This window comes from Epinephelus moara, chromosome 21 (genome assembly GCF_006386435.1).
Source record: "Epinephelus moara isolate mb chromosome 21, YSFRI_EMoa_1.0, whole genome shotgun sequence".
Lineage (NCBI taxonomy): Eukaryota > Metazoa > Chordata > Actinopteri > Perciformes > Serranidae > Epinephelus > Epinephelus moara.
Genome location: NC_065526.1, coordinates 26,438,277 through 26,454,800, shown reverse-complemented (window position 1 = coordinate 26,454,800; position 16,524 = coordinate 26,438,277). Strand labels below are relative to the sequence as shown.

General features: G+C 40.6%; 1 protein-coding gene across 1 annotated transcript in view; it reads right to left on the bottom strand.

Annotated features, from left to right (window-relative positions):
- The window catches only part of pigk (phosphatidylinositol glycan anchor biosynthesis, class K), a 36,761-nt gene that overhangs the window by 4,977 nt on the left and 15,260 nt on the right, over positions 1–16,524 (bottom strand). The window contains exon 10 of the mRNA XM_050033581.1: positions 7,953–8,028. Within this exon, the coding sequence (XP_049889538.1) occupies positions 7,953–8,028 (76 nt within the window). The remainder of the gene's footprint in view (positions 1–7,952; positions 8,029–16,524) is intronic.

The following is a 16,524-nucleotide window of genomic DNA, read 5'->3' as shown; positions in this document are numbered from 1 at the left end:
TGTTAAAGAAACTACAGCAACCATCTCAGACACAGACAGACACATCTTGGTCTTGTTTGTCTGACGTCAGAATAGCAGACATCAAAGTAGGTGTTTAGTCCAAAAATAACTTTGTTAAAAAGGCACTGAAAACCTATTTTCACAATCAACTTCTTACAATAAATGATGGGAGCCAACATGGGCACAATACTGAAAACCTATTTTCACAATCAACTTCTCACAGTGAATGATAGGAGCCAACATGAACACAATACTTTCTAAGTTAAAACATTCTTGGTTATTTCACAAGAAAGACTTCAAATCTGATAAAACCACAGATTAGCAAGGTTGAGTGTTAATGAGAAATACCTAAAGATCAGGGCTGTACCAGAATATTCAACACTTGTGACCAATGCATAAACTCAGTGGGTATTTTATGTCTTGTGCTTTCGCAGTTTTTTATCAACAGATTTATAAATACTTAACATTAATACTGATATTTTTTGTCAATACACCGCATCCACAATTATGACAAATATTTTATTTATGGTCTCTGCAGAAAAGCTGCCCTACACTCAACTAATGCAACAGCCTACATGGAGAAGGTTTACGCTCAGGGATGGCACAATATAAGATTTTATAGTGGCTTGTAAAAAGAAAAACAAAACAAAAAAAAAACAACAAATTGATCTTGGTGAAATTTAATTATCGGGATAATTGTAAATATCGTATCCAGTAGCACTTAAAGAGACTTCTGGGCAACCAACATTAAAAGAGACTTTGCAAAGACAGGCTGCAAACACACTGAGAAACCCTGGCTTTTAAGATTCTTTGCTTTTCACTAAAGAGGATGCTCACTATAAAAAGAGATGTGTGTGCCCTATCCGTGATGCAATAAAAGTATTTGTTTCTTAACAAAGTGTAAAATGATTTCAGTATGCTGTAGTGATATTTTTAGAGTTTAAGCATATTTTGATGATTATCAGCACAATATCATAAATCACATTTATTTTGGCTAGGACAGTTGTGAAACAAAATTTTCATATTGTCTCATACCTGCTCACAGTTTACTACTAATGTTTGTCATCTGTAACATGAAAACAATAGATTTCCACAGTCAGAGGAATAAAAAGGGTGCATCCTGGTCATAAGGCAGTAATAAAATCCACCACAGATCATCTCTCCTGCTGCTGACAGCGCTTCGAGCCGAGGAGTCAAATCACACAGGACGGGAGTAGAGGAGGTTTTCACCAGCATCTGGTTCAAAAGTACTTCAGTTAACTTTGCTGTGAAGTAACGAGAACAAGCCACACTGCTCTGCATTACTCTGCCCTCTGTTTCCATCTGTTAGTTTTGTAGTTAGGTCACTTTGAGACAAGACTATGTAAAAGTTTATAGCCTGCCATGCTGTTGCTCCTGCACTGCATGACGTAGCTTAAAAACAATTCAGGGACCGGACTGGCAAAATGTTGACTCACTGTCAACGTTTAAGTGGCTGCCCTTAACTGACTTCAGAGCTGAGGGTTGCTTATTTGTCACGGATACTGAATGGTACCATAATCAATAGTGTTATACTAATAATAAACAGAATATCAAAAGACAATGCGATGGTGTGAAAGGGATCACCTGTAGTGGTGAACCTACAGAGAATTATCACCTGAAACTGCAGCTCCCCTTGTCTTTACTAAGCTTCATAACAAGTGTTCACACCAATGTCCAGCCATGTTTCCAGCAGCAGGACCAGAGGATTATTCAGATTGTTATTCAATTTTGACTGACTCCTCACACAGTTTCAAACGCTGGTCGATTTTGACCCATCTGTTCTAGTTTAGCTGAAACTCCCCAAATCCCAATTAAATTTGACAGCATGCTTGAGTTGTCGTCCTCCATGTTTTACGGTCAAATGGAGACAGAGCTATGACAACAGTGATCTGTCCCACTGAGAAGCTGACATAATCAGATGAACACTGATCTGACAGTTTCGGCTGCCATCACACATTTGTAATGATTTAAAACAGCAAAAAAATGAGGTGCAAATCATGTTCTCAATGTGTTTTCTTTTCTGCTCTCGCTACACTTACACGCATCAGATCTGTGTTACATAACACAATCTGAGCTGAGACACTTTCAGCTACAGCCTTAGTGACAAAGTGGCCGGTGGGAAGACAAGAAGCTGAGCTGAGGGTTAAACACCTGGAGGACGAGGCAGAGCCTGGCTGGGGACGTTCATAAGAGACGACTGGGAGCATGTGGCCATTGGGGGCAGTTGACCTCTGTGACAATGGTAGGCAGAGGTGTGCGTGACTCTGTGTGCGTGTGTGTGTGTGTATGTGTGTATGTGTGTGTGTGTGTGTGTGTGTGTAAGTGCAAGCCCCTTGGGTAAGGAAGAGCAAAAGGAGATGGATCGACTGTGACAGGAAGCCACGTCAGCACCGCCGGCAGAGAGAGGAGCATATGTCAAGAGGAAAGAGAAAGAGAGACATTATAAGAGAAGTAAGCAACATAAAGCCAGAGGAAACCACACATTTTCACCGAATGAAATTTAATCAACTAATTTTCACGATGAAATAATTTGTCAGTTAAAGGTCCAGTGTGTTGGATATAGTGGCATCTAGCTGTCAGGTTGCAGAACTGTAATCTCTCCCATGTGCCAGGCATGTAGAAGAACTACGCAAAAAAGCAAATGGCCCTGTTCAGAGCCAGTGTTTAGTTTGTCCTTACTGGGCTACTGTAGAAACAACATGGCGGACTCCATGGAAGAGGACCTGCTCCGTATGTAGATATTAACGGCTCATTCTAAGGTAATGAAAACACAATGATTCTTATCCTCAGGCTAGTGTTGTCACGATACCAAAATCTTTGTTTCAGTACCAATACCAATATGAATTTCGATACTTTTCGATACTCTTCGGTACTTTTCCTAAGGAAAAGTCCTTTTGGATACAAACCTTTAGAACAATAAATAGTAGGGGTGTAACGGTACCAAAAAAATCATGGTTCGGTAAGTACCTCGGTACGGACGTCACGGTTTGGTAACTCAAATGTTCCACCAAGTTTGTGTTGTCTCGTGTTGTCTCCCTTTGCGAGGCAGACTTTCTCTTGTCTTTTTTTCACGTGCGCCAGCTGCGAATGTTGATACAGGTGTTGTCATACACACCACTTGCGCAATCTGTGTTACAATAGGAACAAGAAAGGCATTTGTGTGCATAATTGAGTGAAATAAATTAACTAAATTAATGAATTGAATCAGTTTCAAAGTACCGGTATTTTCCGAATGCAGTATAGTACCGTTTGGAATACTCTAGTACCGCGGTACTATTTTAGTACCGGTATACCATGCAACACTACCTTAGGCGATTATACACTAATGAAAACATGATTATGAATATTATACACCATTTCTGCCAATAGATGCCCCTAAATCCTACACACTGGACCTTTGTTTTTTTCATTAACTGCTTATTTGTCTGTTTGTAAGATGCAGCCCACCCACTTTTTTTATCATACAAACTTTTTTGATAGTTATTAAATAATTGTGATCAATATACACTGATAAAACTTCACCAAAAAGATCAGCACTTTTTTTGGCCTCACTTTAGGTTTCTACATATATATTTGGCATTTCTGTGCTCACATTCCTTGTAAAAAAAAAAAAAAATAAAATAAATCAATCAACCTAGGCATGCATCATTACCCATATATCTGTAACATGCTATTATCACCTGATATATTGGTCCAGCTTATTTATCGGTCTGGTTTAAAATGTGAAAGAACTGTGATGTGGCCATGGCAAGTTTCCATAGTCCAAGGTGACATCTTTGAATTGCTTCTTTTTTCTGATCAGCAGCCCAAAACGCACACATTCAATTTATAATTAAATAAAAAAGAGAAAAGCAGCATGTGCTCACATTTGTGAAGCTGGAACCAGCAAATGTTTTGGAGCTTTTGCTTGATAAATTGCTTCAACAGATAATCTGTTATCAAATTTGCTAATTTTCTGTCGGAAAACTAATTGCTTAAATGACTAATTGATACAGCCCTGAATTTAATAACTAATTTAATAACTGCTTTGAATATCAAATTTGGAAAGCCTTGGACAGAAATCAAGACCACGAAAAATGAAAACAGGTCTCCTCTCAGTATGAGTTTTTCACTTTCACACAATGAAAAGAATGCAGCTTTTTCAGAAAAAAGACACAGACATGAGGGAGGCAGAGGAAAAAACATATTATGCACAGAAATAACAGCGAGGAGCAGAAAAGAGGGGAGTGTTCGCTGACCTTCACTGAGGGAACCATTCACATCCCACAGCCAAGGACAGGGACTTAGACTCAAGCAGCCTGCCTCCATTACACACGCTTTGTGTTGCGTATTCAATTCACAAGTAAAATCAATTAACAGCTACCCATCTGATTGATTGGAGCTAATTAACATGGCCATGCAGGATGCTAATGGTCGTTGAGGGAGGTCTGAAACGCCCTGCCAAACACCAGCACTCCAAGGTCAAAACTGCAGCAAATTTATGTTGTGTGGAGCTGGATGAGAGAACAGCAGCCATTGTGCACCGCCAGGACACTCCACTGTATTGCCTAGATATTTAAGAGCTGGGAAAGTCAAAGCAGCGGGTGTATTATTCTCTCATAAAGCATGTTTTGCTCTTCCAGACAATATTATTTTTGTATAACATTGTGCACAAGCATGAGCCACTCAATCCCAACATCCACTTTTAAAAAGTGTCAATGTTGCAGACACAGTAAGGGTAGGGGGATTTGGCGAGAGATGGAAGGGAGGCAAAGCATTAATTTTCAGTGTTTCCATTTTCAATTCTCTGGAGCCATATGGTGTGGTGTCAAGCTGGCAAAAGAACAAATAACAATTTGACGCCAGAGACCAGAACTCACAGCAGTGAGGCAGGAAAAAAAGTAGAATACACAAGAGAGTGGGGAAAAAAAAGGAGCTCCTTCTAGTTATTTCCAGAACTGAACATATTGTGATTAGGTGTTGGCAACGTGATGAGATGTGCGAGGTTGAAAAGAGAAAGTGGCAGGAAGAGGGGACTCACCCTGTCACCACTTGCGAGACAACTGCCAACGGTGACAGGGCATTAATCAACTCCTCACGTACACGCTTCCACATACACAATGAGGGGAAGTTTGTACACAAACACCATACAACACAGGCTTATATATCTGCTGTCAGTCACTCTGATGACTTTTCTATTTACAAGCCGTCGCCTGGTCTACTTGCAAATGGAAAAATGGTTTTCTTAGAAGATAAACACAGTGAGAAAATTTGTTTTTGTTGGTGGCACAACTGAAATCAAACCACTTGGGAATATTTTAGACATCAAATCTTATGAGATTCAATCACATTCAGTTCTTCAGATGAGTGCATCTGATTAGCGACAGCAAAGGACGCTGCCACCGTGGCATGAAAACAAAGATATCTCAGAGAGTGCTATGCACAATATGACAGCTAATCAAAACGAGGAGAGCTGTCAATAGGCTTTATGGACATTGGTCATTCTGCTGCAGTGCAGATGGATTATGGTGAGGGGAGAGAGATGACTCAGTCTGTCAGGACTCCCATCCTCAGCTCAGCAGGAGTGCTAGCCAATAATCGAAATCTCTGACAGGGGTCGTCGGGTCGACGAGTGTGTTTGTGCGTTGTTCGTGTGGGTGCATTTAAAAAGAGGCGGGGGGGGGGGGGGGGGGGGGTAGACAGAAAGAGGGAGATGGAGAAAGAGCGAAGAGAGAGAGGGGATAGTTAGCGNGGGGGGGGGTGGGGGGGGGGGGGGGGGGGGGGGGGGGGGGGGGCGGGGGGGGGGGGGGGGGGGAGGTAGACAGAAAAAAGATGTATTGATGAAGAGACAAAAAAAGAGCTAGCCAAGATATGAAGCCAAGTAGCAGACGGCAGAGGCTTAATGGGGTGTGTTTGTGTGTGAGCGTGCGTCTTTCAATAGTGTGATTGCTTCTGTGTATTGAAAATTACAGACACAGTTTATGGGGCACTCTCATGTGAGCAGTGGGCAACAGATCTGAAATCAGCCTGCATTTGCCAGGCTTTTGAGGCAGTCTTCAGCGATCAATTTCCCAGAGGGCCACTGGGTGTGGAGACCCCTCCTGTTTCCCATCACGATACTCAATAAGCGTCTGACAGGGCTCAGGCCTGTGGTCACCTTTATTTCTCTGGGCCAACTGACTGTGACACCATTGTTCACACCAAATTCAGTGTCAGCCAGCCATGTTTCCAGCAGCAGGACCCACAGATTTTCAGATATTTAATTATTTTTGATCACTTACTCGGTTCAGCTGGATCTGACCTTTGGTATTAACACCAATAGTTTAGGAGCTGTCTACACAGTGGAGAGGAACATTATTTTCAAATCAAATGTCAGCAGCTTCAACTCTACAGCAGTCACCGAAATCTGAACCATGAGCATTTCAAACAGCTCTATCAAATATCTAACAAACGGGGCGTCGGTAGCGTAGTGGATAGTGCCGGCGCCCCATGTACAGAAGCGACGCCTCGCTGCAGCGGTCGCAGGTTCGACTCCGGCTTGCAACCCTTTGCTGCATGTCACCCCCCGCTCTCTCTCTCACCCCATTTCACTCTGTCCTGTACATTAAAGGCAAAAGCCCAAAAAATAATCTTTAAAAAAAAAAATCGAACAAACAGCTGACTCTTTAAAAAACTCGACTTAGGATTCTCGTCTTGGCTCGCCATCACGCCAAGACCTTGACGCACACGCACTAGTGTCATCTATACTCTGAGTACGTCCTGGCTGTAGATGACTGAGTGGGGACGGTTCCCCTAACTGTATTGGCTCGTAGCTACATCGCCTAAGCGACAGCAGATGGAGTTTAACCAAGGGACTGTTAGACTACAACTTGACAAAACAATTGAACGGTATAGGTAACATGCAACATGTCTTCTACAGTGGAGTCACTCGCTGTCAGGCAGCTAAACGGTACTTGGATACAAACATGGAAAATGAGCTAAAGAGAACATTTGAAGAGCTACATGATGATGTCGAGTCTGTCGCCCACCACAGACATTGTCTGTCCACAACAAAAGTTTCCTCGGCACAATAACAGAAATGTGTGTACAGCACAGCATTATGTGCAGCTTTCAATGTGACTTGTTAATGCTGTCAAAGTGCAATTTAATACAGCTACAGCTGAAACAATAACTACAGAGCTGAAATAACACTTCTCTGACAGTCTCTTACTGAAAGGATACTGCAATGCATAACTCTGTCTCGATGGTCATGTTAGTGTTTCTAAGTAGGGGTTTCTCAGAGGCAGCTGAACCTCAAATGTAAGCACCACTAATGTCTGCTCTTGCCTGTGGCAAAGATTAATGCGATTTCTTTACTTTTCTAAGGCACAAGCTGAAGGGGAAGTATAGAAATAGTATTTTTAATAGGCTCTTAATGGAAAATCTTACAAGAGTGATACAGAGGACCCAAGACCGTCTGTTTTGAATGCAGAGCACACGTTCTAAAGGTGGAATGAGGAGGAATAGGTGTTCATTTGTGAAGGTCGGCCCGAGTGAAAGCCGCAATCCATTTGGGAATGAGGTGAATGCACAATTCTTCGCCACAATCCTGCCTATCCATTCTGCTGGATTTCACGGTGGCCCCTCCACACTGAGACCAGGAGGCACTTGCATTTCACACTTAGAGCTGTCACCATGGAAACGACACAAAGACATCTGTTGGTGGATGTTGCACATAACTTTCTGTTCTGTGTCCAAATTAAGGACGAGGCCGTGGACACACTTCGAATTACAAAAAACACAGGAGCCCAGATAAATGGCTCCCAACACAAAAAAGCGACAAAAATAAAAAGTCGACATGCCATCCCAAATAAAATGGATGTTAAAAATGTCAGGATTGCCTCAACATGGGCCAATTCATGGTTGTTTTAATGAGTCCCCAAGTGACCCTGGTGTTTGTGTCGGCCTCTTACCTGATGAATGATCTCAGACACTGGTAGCTGGTCCACATACGAGTACGTCTTTTTTTGCAGTTCTCCATTCACAGGACTGAAAGACATGACATACATAAAACAGCGTTTTTTAACATTCACCTGAAGTAAGTTAATTGCACATTGGATACATTCAGCTTTTGTTTTGTGGGATGCAATTATTCAGTGATGAAGAAAGGCTGTCAGGAAGAGGAACAGACTCCAGCTCTTCTGTTGGCAGTGTGTGTGAAGACGGGGTGTGTGTGATTAACAGACCATTTCAGAGCCGAGCCAATGACTGCAGCGCAAATTGATGCGAGTAAATCCATTGTTATTTCCTGATAAATTAAAAAAAAATCATCTTGCGGAACTATGAGAGTCAAAACCATTTTGACAAAATGTGTGTCCTGTCCTGTGTATTTAACTACAGACGACAAATGGAAACTAGAATTACCGCCTTGCAGTTGTATGCCTCAGCCAACCAGTCAAGTTACAGTTCACATAATTCTGTCCGACTCATATGTAGCCATGAGAGTTGACAATGCCCCAAATATGGATGTTGCTGCAAAGAAGCTACATATGCGTAAATGTGAATGCTTCACACATATTTCCGAACTGGCAGCACAGGTGATCTACACAATCCCCAGTTTCAAGATGGACAACCAAGATTACTGTCACCAATTCAGTGTCTGACTGACTGTCTCCTCTTCTGTTCCTGAGTAATGACGTTAAATAATGGCAAGAAAAGTGTTTCTGCAGAAAATTATGATGTCACAGCGACGTCAAGAAGAGCTAACGTTTGTTGTTGATGCCTCAAAGCAAACAGATCTCCACTGCATGTCATTCGCTAAGATTTTACAAACATCCAGCAGTACTCTGGTTGGTTACCTTGGTAGCTCTTTGCCAGAAATGCAATGAAAATTCTGCTTCAACTTTTAGTGCATCCTAAGGCACTGAATTACCTGAATCCACAAAAAAATGTGGAAAAAATCTCTTCTAAAAGAGGGTCAGCAATGACACAAAGCATGCAGAAAACTGAGAGCATTTAATACCGGCACTCAATGACAAAGAACTCAAAAGGGCCTCAACTGGCAACTTCTCTGGATTGTTGTGTATTTCAAAGTTGGGCAATCTTCCTCAAACTTTCCAAATTACCCAAGTCGGTCTGTACAACCAACATTTGGTGGTTATGATGAACATCTAAACAGCCTTGGGTCTCATCTCTTAAAAGTAAACTCCGCTGATTTATCATTGCACTCTGAACACTGAAAAAAAGTACCAAAATCGGTGTAGCAGGAACCAAAATGATCATGTTTCTAATTCCATTCTGTTCTTCTTTCTGGTCAAAACCTGGCATCTAAATTACCCACAATGCAACTCAACTGCCAACAGTTTGGTCAGAGATTCGGGTGTATTATGCTGGTAGTAGCTTATATACCCTCAAGCTAAAGAGGATTGTACAGAGGTCTACAGAGGTCTTGTAAGAAGGCTAGTGTGCTCATAAGAACAAACATTGGAGAGACTGAGCCATACATTGTTCCGCTTTACATCCAAAATCTGCACACTCTACCATGTTTACTGTCAAAACTTTTAATATGCTAGTCCAAACTCTGCCTTTTTTACTGACAAATCTGCTCTGCGCTGCAGGTTTCAGGTTTTGTTTCTGTGTTGTGTCGAAATCTGTTCCTTTTCAGATACAGGTTTCCCGTATTGGACAGTATCCCTTTTTACACAATGATCACACTATAGGGCCACTACAAATTCCCTTCATGCCGCCTGTGCATTTTTACACAGAACCAAACAACAGCAGCATCATGTCGTTCCCATGTGTGATTTTATTTAGCATTCCGGCAATGCAGAATCATAAGAGGCACAACGGGCGTGACATGTAACGCAGCAACACAGCCTCCAGTGAATCACATAAAATATGTGTCAGCAATAACAATGGCATAACATGGCATTAACAGTCATGTACCATCTCTGTTATATGGCAGCTGATCTCGTCCTCTGCTCGGAGGTTAGGGAGCTCCCAGACTGCATTGTTTTCCTAATTTGCTAACATTTTTGACAGCTGTTTTTTTCCCCTTTGAGTTAGCCGCTAGCTGCTACAAGCTACTTTCAAATCATTCTCAGTGGGTCGCACACCATGGGGTTAAAACATTGCACCCATGTTGCCCTTGATCCCATTTTTCCAGCTGTCCCAATTATACAGACACATTTCAGTGCTGTCACTACCTCCAATGCCAGCTCAGAGGTGAGACAACTCTGTCCCCAATTCTGCGATTGTAGCTTTTATACAGAATGCAATAATATTACCGCCTTGAACAAGGAATTTAAAGGGACTAGTGATTGGCTTTTAACTTAGTGACGTAGCTAATCTACATTTGAATGTACATTTGAATCTCAGATTTTAGTGACGTGCATCGCCCCCCTCAGTAGAGGAACTCTCTGATGGCCAACTCTGCACAGATACAAGTCAGCATAGTCAACTAAGGACAGACATTTTAGGGGACATAAACATAAGAAAAACACATTTTTGTGTGGAGGGTATCTTTGAAGTCTTTGATTAATCACTTTTGGGTTTTTGGAGAAACAAACAGACTATCAGAGTTTGTGTCTTCTGAGTTGCATTTTTCTGAAAAAGCTCTTGGTTGGAAAACTTTGTGTGCGTATCCTTGTGTTGAAGGCCGGTACACAAAGACGAATAACCTGATGAAGGACAAAACTCTGCTCAGTTTTCAAAGTAAAAGGGACTCTTCTGGGCCTTTCGTTCCTTTAGGAAATCTGACCCTAAAACATCTGTGAATAGTGAGTTAGGAAAAAAGCTATTTACATGTAAAGCATTAAACACTCCTAGCTACGGAGGCTTAAATTAATGAATTAAGTTGAGGTTCAGTGTCTTGCTCAAGGACATAGAAAAAGGTCACTGCATGGCAGTTGATGGATCTATGTTAGTTAATGTGAGACAAGATGTATTAAACCTGTGACCTTTCAGACACAAAACTGGTTATCAAACTAGTCACAGAGCTGTCCTGCTTCCATTGTTGCCCAAAAGCAATTAAAAAAAACATAATGAGCCACACTGGGTTACATGTTCCATCATAACAACGAACATGGGCGCTGTAGTTTATTTTGAGTCAAACCCACAAACACCATCCTGCTGCTGTAAATACTCACTAGAGCACCAAAACCGCATCTGAAAATAGCACCACCAACATATCCAAAATTAACTCCTGTTTTATTCTGCTAACACCACAGTGCCTGCTGTTGGCTTAATTACATTTTTTTAATGAAACTTTATATCTGTGACTGTTTTTAAATATTTACATTTGTACAGTAGTTAGAATGAATGTGCAACAAGCAATTTGGAAATGAGAACATGTTTAAGCAGACAAGTCAATAGATTTTGGTCTTTTCATGGGATTTGGTGACAGTCAAAGAGATATAAAATATTGCCGGCCTTATTCAGCTACTATATAAGCTATGCTGGCAATGGTCCCTTCTGGCTACTACTAGCTGACTTACTCTACTTGGCCAAAGCATTATTTTCTGGTGTCAGCTTTACTCCGTGTTAGAAATCTTTGCCACTAAGTGATGAATTAAAACTTAATTACAACACTGGAAGAGATCAGAACCACCTTCAGCACCGTTTTAGCTAAATGACTTGTCAGGTACCCAACACCTCTAAAAATATCTGATTTGCTCTGAGGGATATAATTTAGGAATTAAGGAAAATGTCTTCATCACTTTTCTGGAGGAAGTCTATACCTATTCGAATGATAAGACTCTGATAACTCCAGAGGATCAGTCTAGAATTGCTACTAGCTATACTGTTATTTTTTTAACCTTTTTTTTTATTATTATTATTGTTAAATTTTATTTTTTGTTTAATCACATAGTGCACTCTTTACTACATATCTTCTGTGTTCTTATATGTTAACCATGTTCTGTGTTATACTGACTTTGTTTAATGGGAAACCTAGATATGTCAAATTTTGCAAGCACTATTAGAGCTTCAAGAAAAATATATATGGAAAAATAAACATAAAAGCAAAGAAACAAAACTCTTACACTACCAATAGATTTGAGAAAACACATATGAATCTATTTGCAACACTACTGATCTCAACCTGTGTGTATATTTCTATGATCCATACTGTTAACCTGATGCTGGCATCATATATATTGTGTGTATTTTGGATTTTTAATTGGTTATTGTTACATCTTCTTCTTTTATATTTGCAGTGTTTATATTTGCACTCTTTCCACTTCCTATTGCTGCTTGAGATAAATAAAGTTTATCTTATCTTTTCTTATTTTATCTTAAAACGGTCAACATGCCATTAAACAAACCTTTTACAGTGACTTAGATCCACTGATACGCCACCGCTGCCATGGGCAGTTTTGACATGTTTGTATGCCTCCATCATGTACCTTTTTTGAAAGACTGTTTTGTCTCCAACATCACAGTCGAGAGTCAGGAAGAAGAGTCTCAGCTAAAGGTCACAGTCGAGTGGAGGTTTGACAGAGTGGCTGTCTTTGTCTAATCAAAGAAAGTTCAGGTCAGACAGCTGCTGACAAAGTGGGCCACATCTCCCAGTGAGCCACCGCTTGCTGTGTGAAGCAACCTGTTCTCCTTTTTCTCTTCTTTCTTCCCTCTGAGTTACATTCGCTCAAATTCTTTCACCCCGGCTTTCTCGCTCTTGCCCTTCCTTCTTTATTTTCCCGTCTTTACCCCTTTCTGTTCAACTCCATTTCTTTGCCCGTCTCTCATCACACCACGTCTGTGTGGTAGTGCAGGAGTTGCTCTGACAGACAGCAACACAGACAGAAGAAAACTGGCCAAGCTGGCAGGCAGAGAAGCGATCTCCTGCTGAGCCCTCTATGTGCTCCAAGCTCTTTCTGCCACTGGAAATATGTCACAGAGAGCACCGACGTCTCACCGCCACCCCCCTCCCCTTTTCATTTAGCCCAAAAGATGAACTCTAATTCAATTCAAACCACTTTCCACTTTATTTTCCATATAAAGAGATATTTTTGGAGAGGATTTTTCAATCCACTTAGCTGATTCTAATGGATGTGACTGCCCCTCCCCGCACCTTCAGCTCCCATATCACTGCTGTCTCCAGCTGCCATCTTTAGGTCAAACAAATTTCCTTTTAACATCTGCACAACTAATGACCCAAATCGTTTTTGTGGACTCTATTCAGAGCCGCAGGTCACTAATTATATTACATGTATTTTATTCCTCAAATGGGATATGAATTCAGTTTTAATTTGATAATTGACATTATCCTTGGAGCTTTGTGACCCACAAGATGACAATGATGTTTTGGTCAACAAGTACCTAGGGTGGGAGGCAGTGACTACACAATGTCATTACACTGTTAAGCCCATGTATAATGAAGAGGATTGAGGGGGTCCATTAAAACGTCCTCTCCATCAAGAGCAATTCACTTAATGGAGGCGCTTGTTCTGAGGGAAAAAGCGGACGTTTAGAGATGGGTGAGAGGAGAAGAGAGAACAAGAGAGGGACAAGAGTGAACAAGAGAAGAGAATGAGTAAGAGACTTACACACTCGAGCACACATGTACCCATCTTCTCTAAATATCCTGCTGCACTTGTCTGAGTGGCCGAATGAACTGACAAAAGTGGATTAAAGCAGCACTATATTTAATAACAGCTTGTTTCAGAGAACATCTGTGATATTTTCTCCGTGGGAACACGCAGAGCTCAGTACAACCCATTTTCAGGTCTTATGAAACACTATTATTTAATTTTACCAGTGGTGTCCTGACAGAGGTCTCATAATGATCCTTCTTAGTGATTGCTTTTTTGAGATGATCCAGATTTGTTGGCAAAGGGTTTAACCGAGTTCAGTCCTGATTTTATGGACAATAGCCCAACCCATATGAGATTTATTTCTTTAATAGAAGGTGGGATGAGAACTGTAGGCAAGGCTACAACTAATGGTTAACTTCAGTACTGATAATCTGCACATCATTTTTTCTATTCACTGACTGTGAAAAGGTGAAAAATCCACATTTTAATTAGAGCCTAAGGTGTCCCATTGGAATTGATAATCCGTTTGCTATCATATATGACAAAGAAAAGCAGCAAGTCCTCATGTTTGAGAAGCAGAAACCAGCGGACAGCCTTTTTTCTTGGTTTATCGATCATCAAAATAGTAAAAGTACTGTTCTGTGGATCAATTAATCAATTGACACTTCATACAATCCATACCCCGGTAATAATTACAGTCCCAATTACCTACTGCATTTCTGGTCTTTCCCATAACTGAAGTCTTACATTTCTGTATGTGTGTTCATAACAATGGATTTCTGTTATTGAATATCCATCAACTCAGCACACAATTTCAGTTTTGTGTAACTAGAGGAAATAGAGATTTTTTTTCCAACCTGATAGATAGCAGTTTGTTGACAACAACAAGCAGTCAACCCATATCATGAGAGAAAAAAGAAAACTGGAGCATTATAAAACCATAATACTGAAAGATTATCAAACAAGCTATTTTAATGTCATTTCACAGGTGATTCTGATGTGGTTAATCTACCTTTGTATAGCTCAAGTGTTATTATGTGCATATTTATCACTAGCAACACTGTCACCTTGAAAACTGCTGTTCTTCCCAAACATAATAACATTAATTTACATTATTTGATAAGCATCCGTGGTGATGAAAGTCATGGTTTTCCTGCAGAATATCATTGTATACCAAACCTCCCTCTCAGTTTGCCAGCAAATATTTGATCACCCACATCCCCTTGCAATATTAATCTTGTCCGGCACTTAATGCTAACGACACACTGTAATGTGACAAACAAAAAGACGAAAAGTGTCGTTAACCTCCTTAATATCTTTAACCTTTCACAATGGTGTTTTCTATCATTCCTAAAAGTACAAAGACACAACTACTACTCTGCTGCATCAGTAAACGTGACTCTATTAAACATCAAATAAATCAGGGGATTGCTGGTTTCTTACATCAGAATTGGAGATAAAACGTCTCTCTCTCTAGGACTGAATTAGGGCAACAGCCGGCTCAATAACGCTGGTGGTGTGTTTCTGCATTGCATGGGGGATCAGTAGACCTAATGTGTTGGCCCTAATCAATAATAAAGTAATAGGGGAAGTTGTGTGCAATGACTAACTTGCCTAAGGCCAAAACAGCTGATGACTAAAATCGGTATGGCAATTGCCTCTAATTACTAATTAGCAGCCAACCACATTAGATTCTTTCAGTATGACACCTCCCTGTGGCTCAATTAAATCCCATCTTAATGAAATTAATAGAAGTGGGGGTGTAATCGGGAATAAAGTTTTAATTTCAATCACATTTGTTTGTACAGCACTGCGATTTATTCCTTCCCCACAGTTTAATGAATCAATATATGGGGGACTGTTTGCATTTTGGTAAATTAGCTGCGCATTTCCTAAAACTCCAGGTGATTGTCCTTATTATGGGATTAGTGTATCTGAGAGCTAATACGAGCAAGTAAACAGTATGTCACCAAGCACAGAGGATGCTGAGCTGACGCTGTCTGACAGAGTCTGACAGCTCTCTACAGACATCTAGTGGCCAAATGTATTTATCACAGCATGTGTCAACCTGATGCCAAGAACTTCACTGGATGCATTTTATCCAGTTCAACACAGGGTGGTGCCACAGATAACACATCAGATGCACTGTAGCTCCCTAAATGCCACTTACAAAGAGTTACTGAGTTATAGCCTGAAGCCAGAAAAGGAAAATGTCTAATTATGTTCTTCACTTTGCTGCGAAATAGAGCATTAAGTGCCAGTACCGATTATAAATACTATCTAAAAGAGCTATATTATTACCTCGCACAATCATGTTATTGGTCAGCCTTAAAAATCAGGTGCTAAATTACATACAGGGTAGTCATAGCAACATCCACTGCGAGGTTTACTCTCCCAGGGACCGACCACTCAACACATCATTAGAGGAGAAATCAATATCACTAATGAGAGATGTTCTAAATAGAAATCAAAGTCTGGTAAGTTGGGAATGAAATGTAAAACGAATTTGGCCCACAGCCCTCCAATTAAAACTAAGAGAGGCTGACCCCAATTAAGATTTTTACATCCAGGCTGTTCCTAATCCACCTCAAAAATCACTTCACTTAACAGCTAAAAGTAACACTAACTTTCACCAGGATGACTGGTATTCTTTGCACTATAGTGACATTTGCTATGCATTATAATGTCTTTCCTTGAGTATCTTGTATTTAGCCTTTAAAAATATCATTGTAAAAAGAGGAATCAAGAAGAAAAAAAGATTTTTAACAGATATTTAAAAATTTCGGTTTATTTCAACCTGTCTCCTATCGTCCTAAATTTGTTTCAAGTGACAAGTGACATAAAAATAATAGTTAGCATGTTAGCCGTTAGCCTAGATACAGCCGGGGCGCATAGTAGCGTCAGACCTGTTAAAACGTAAGTGAACGGGCATACTTCAAGTGCAAAGTTAGTCCACTAAACAAGCTTTTTTTCCACAAAGACCGCCTCATATCATTAGGATAAATGTCAGAGA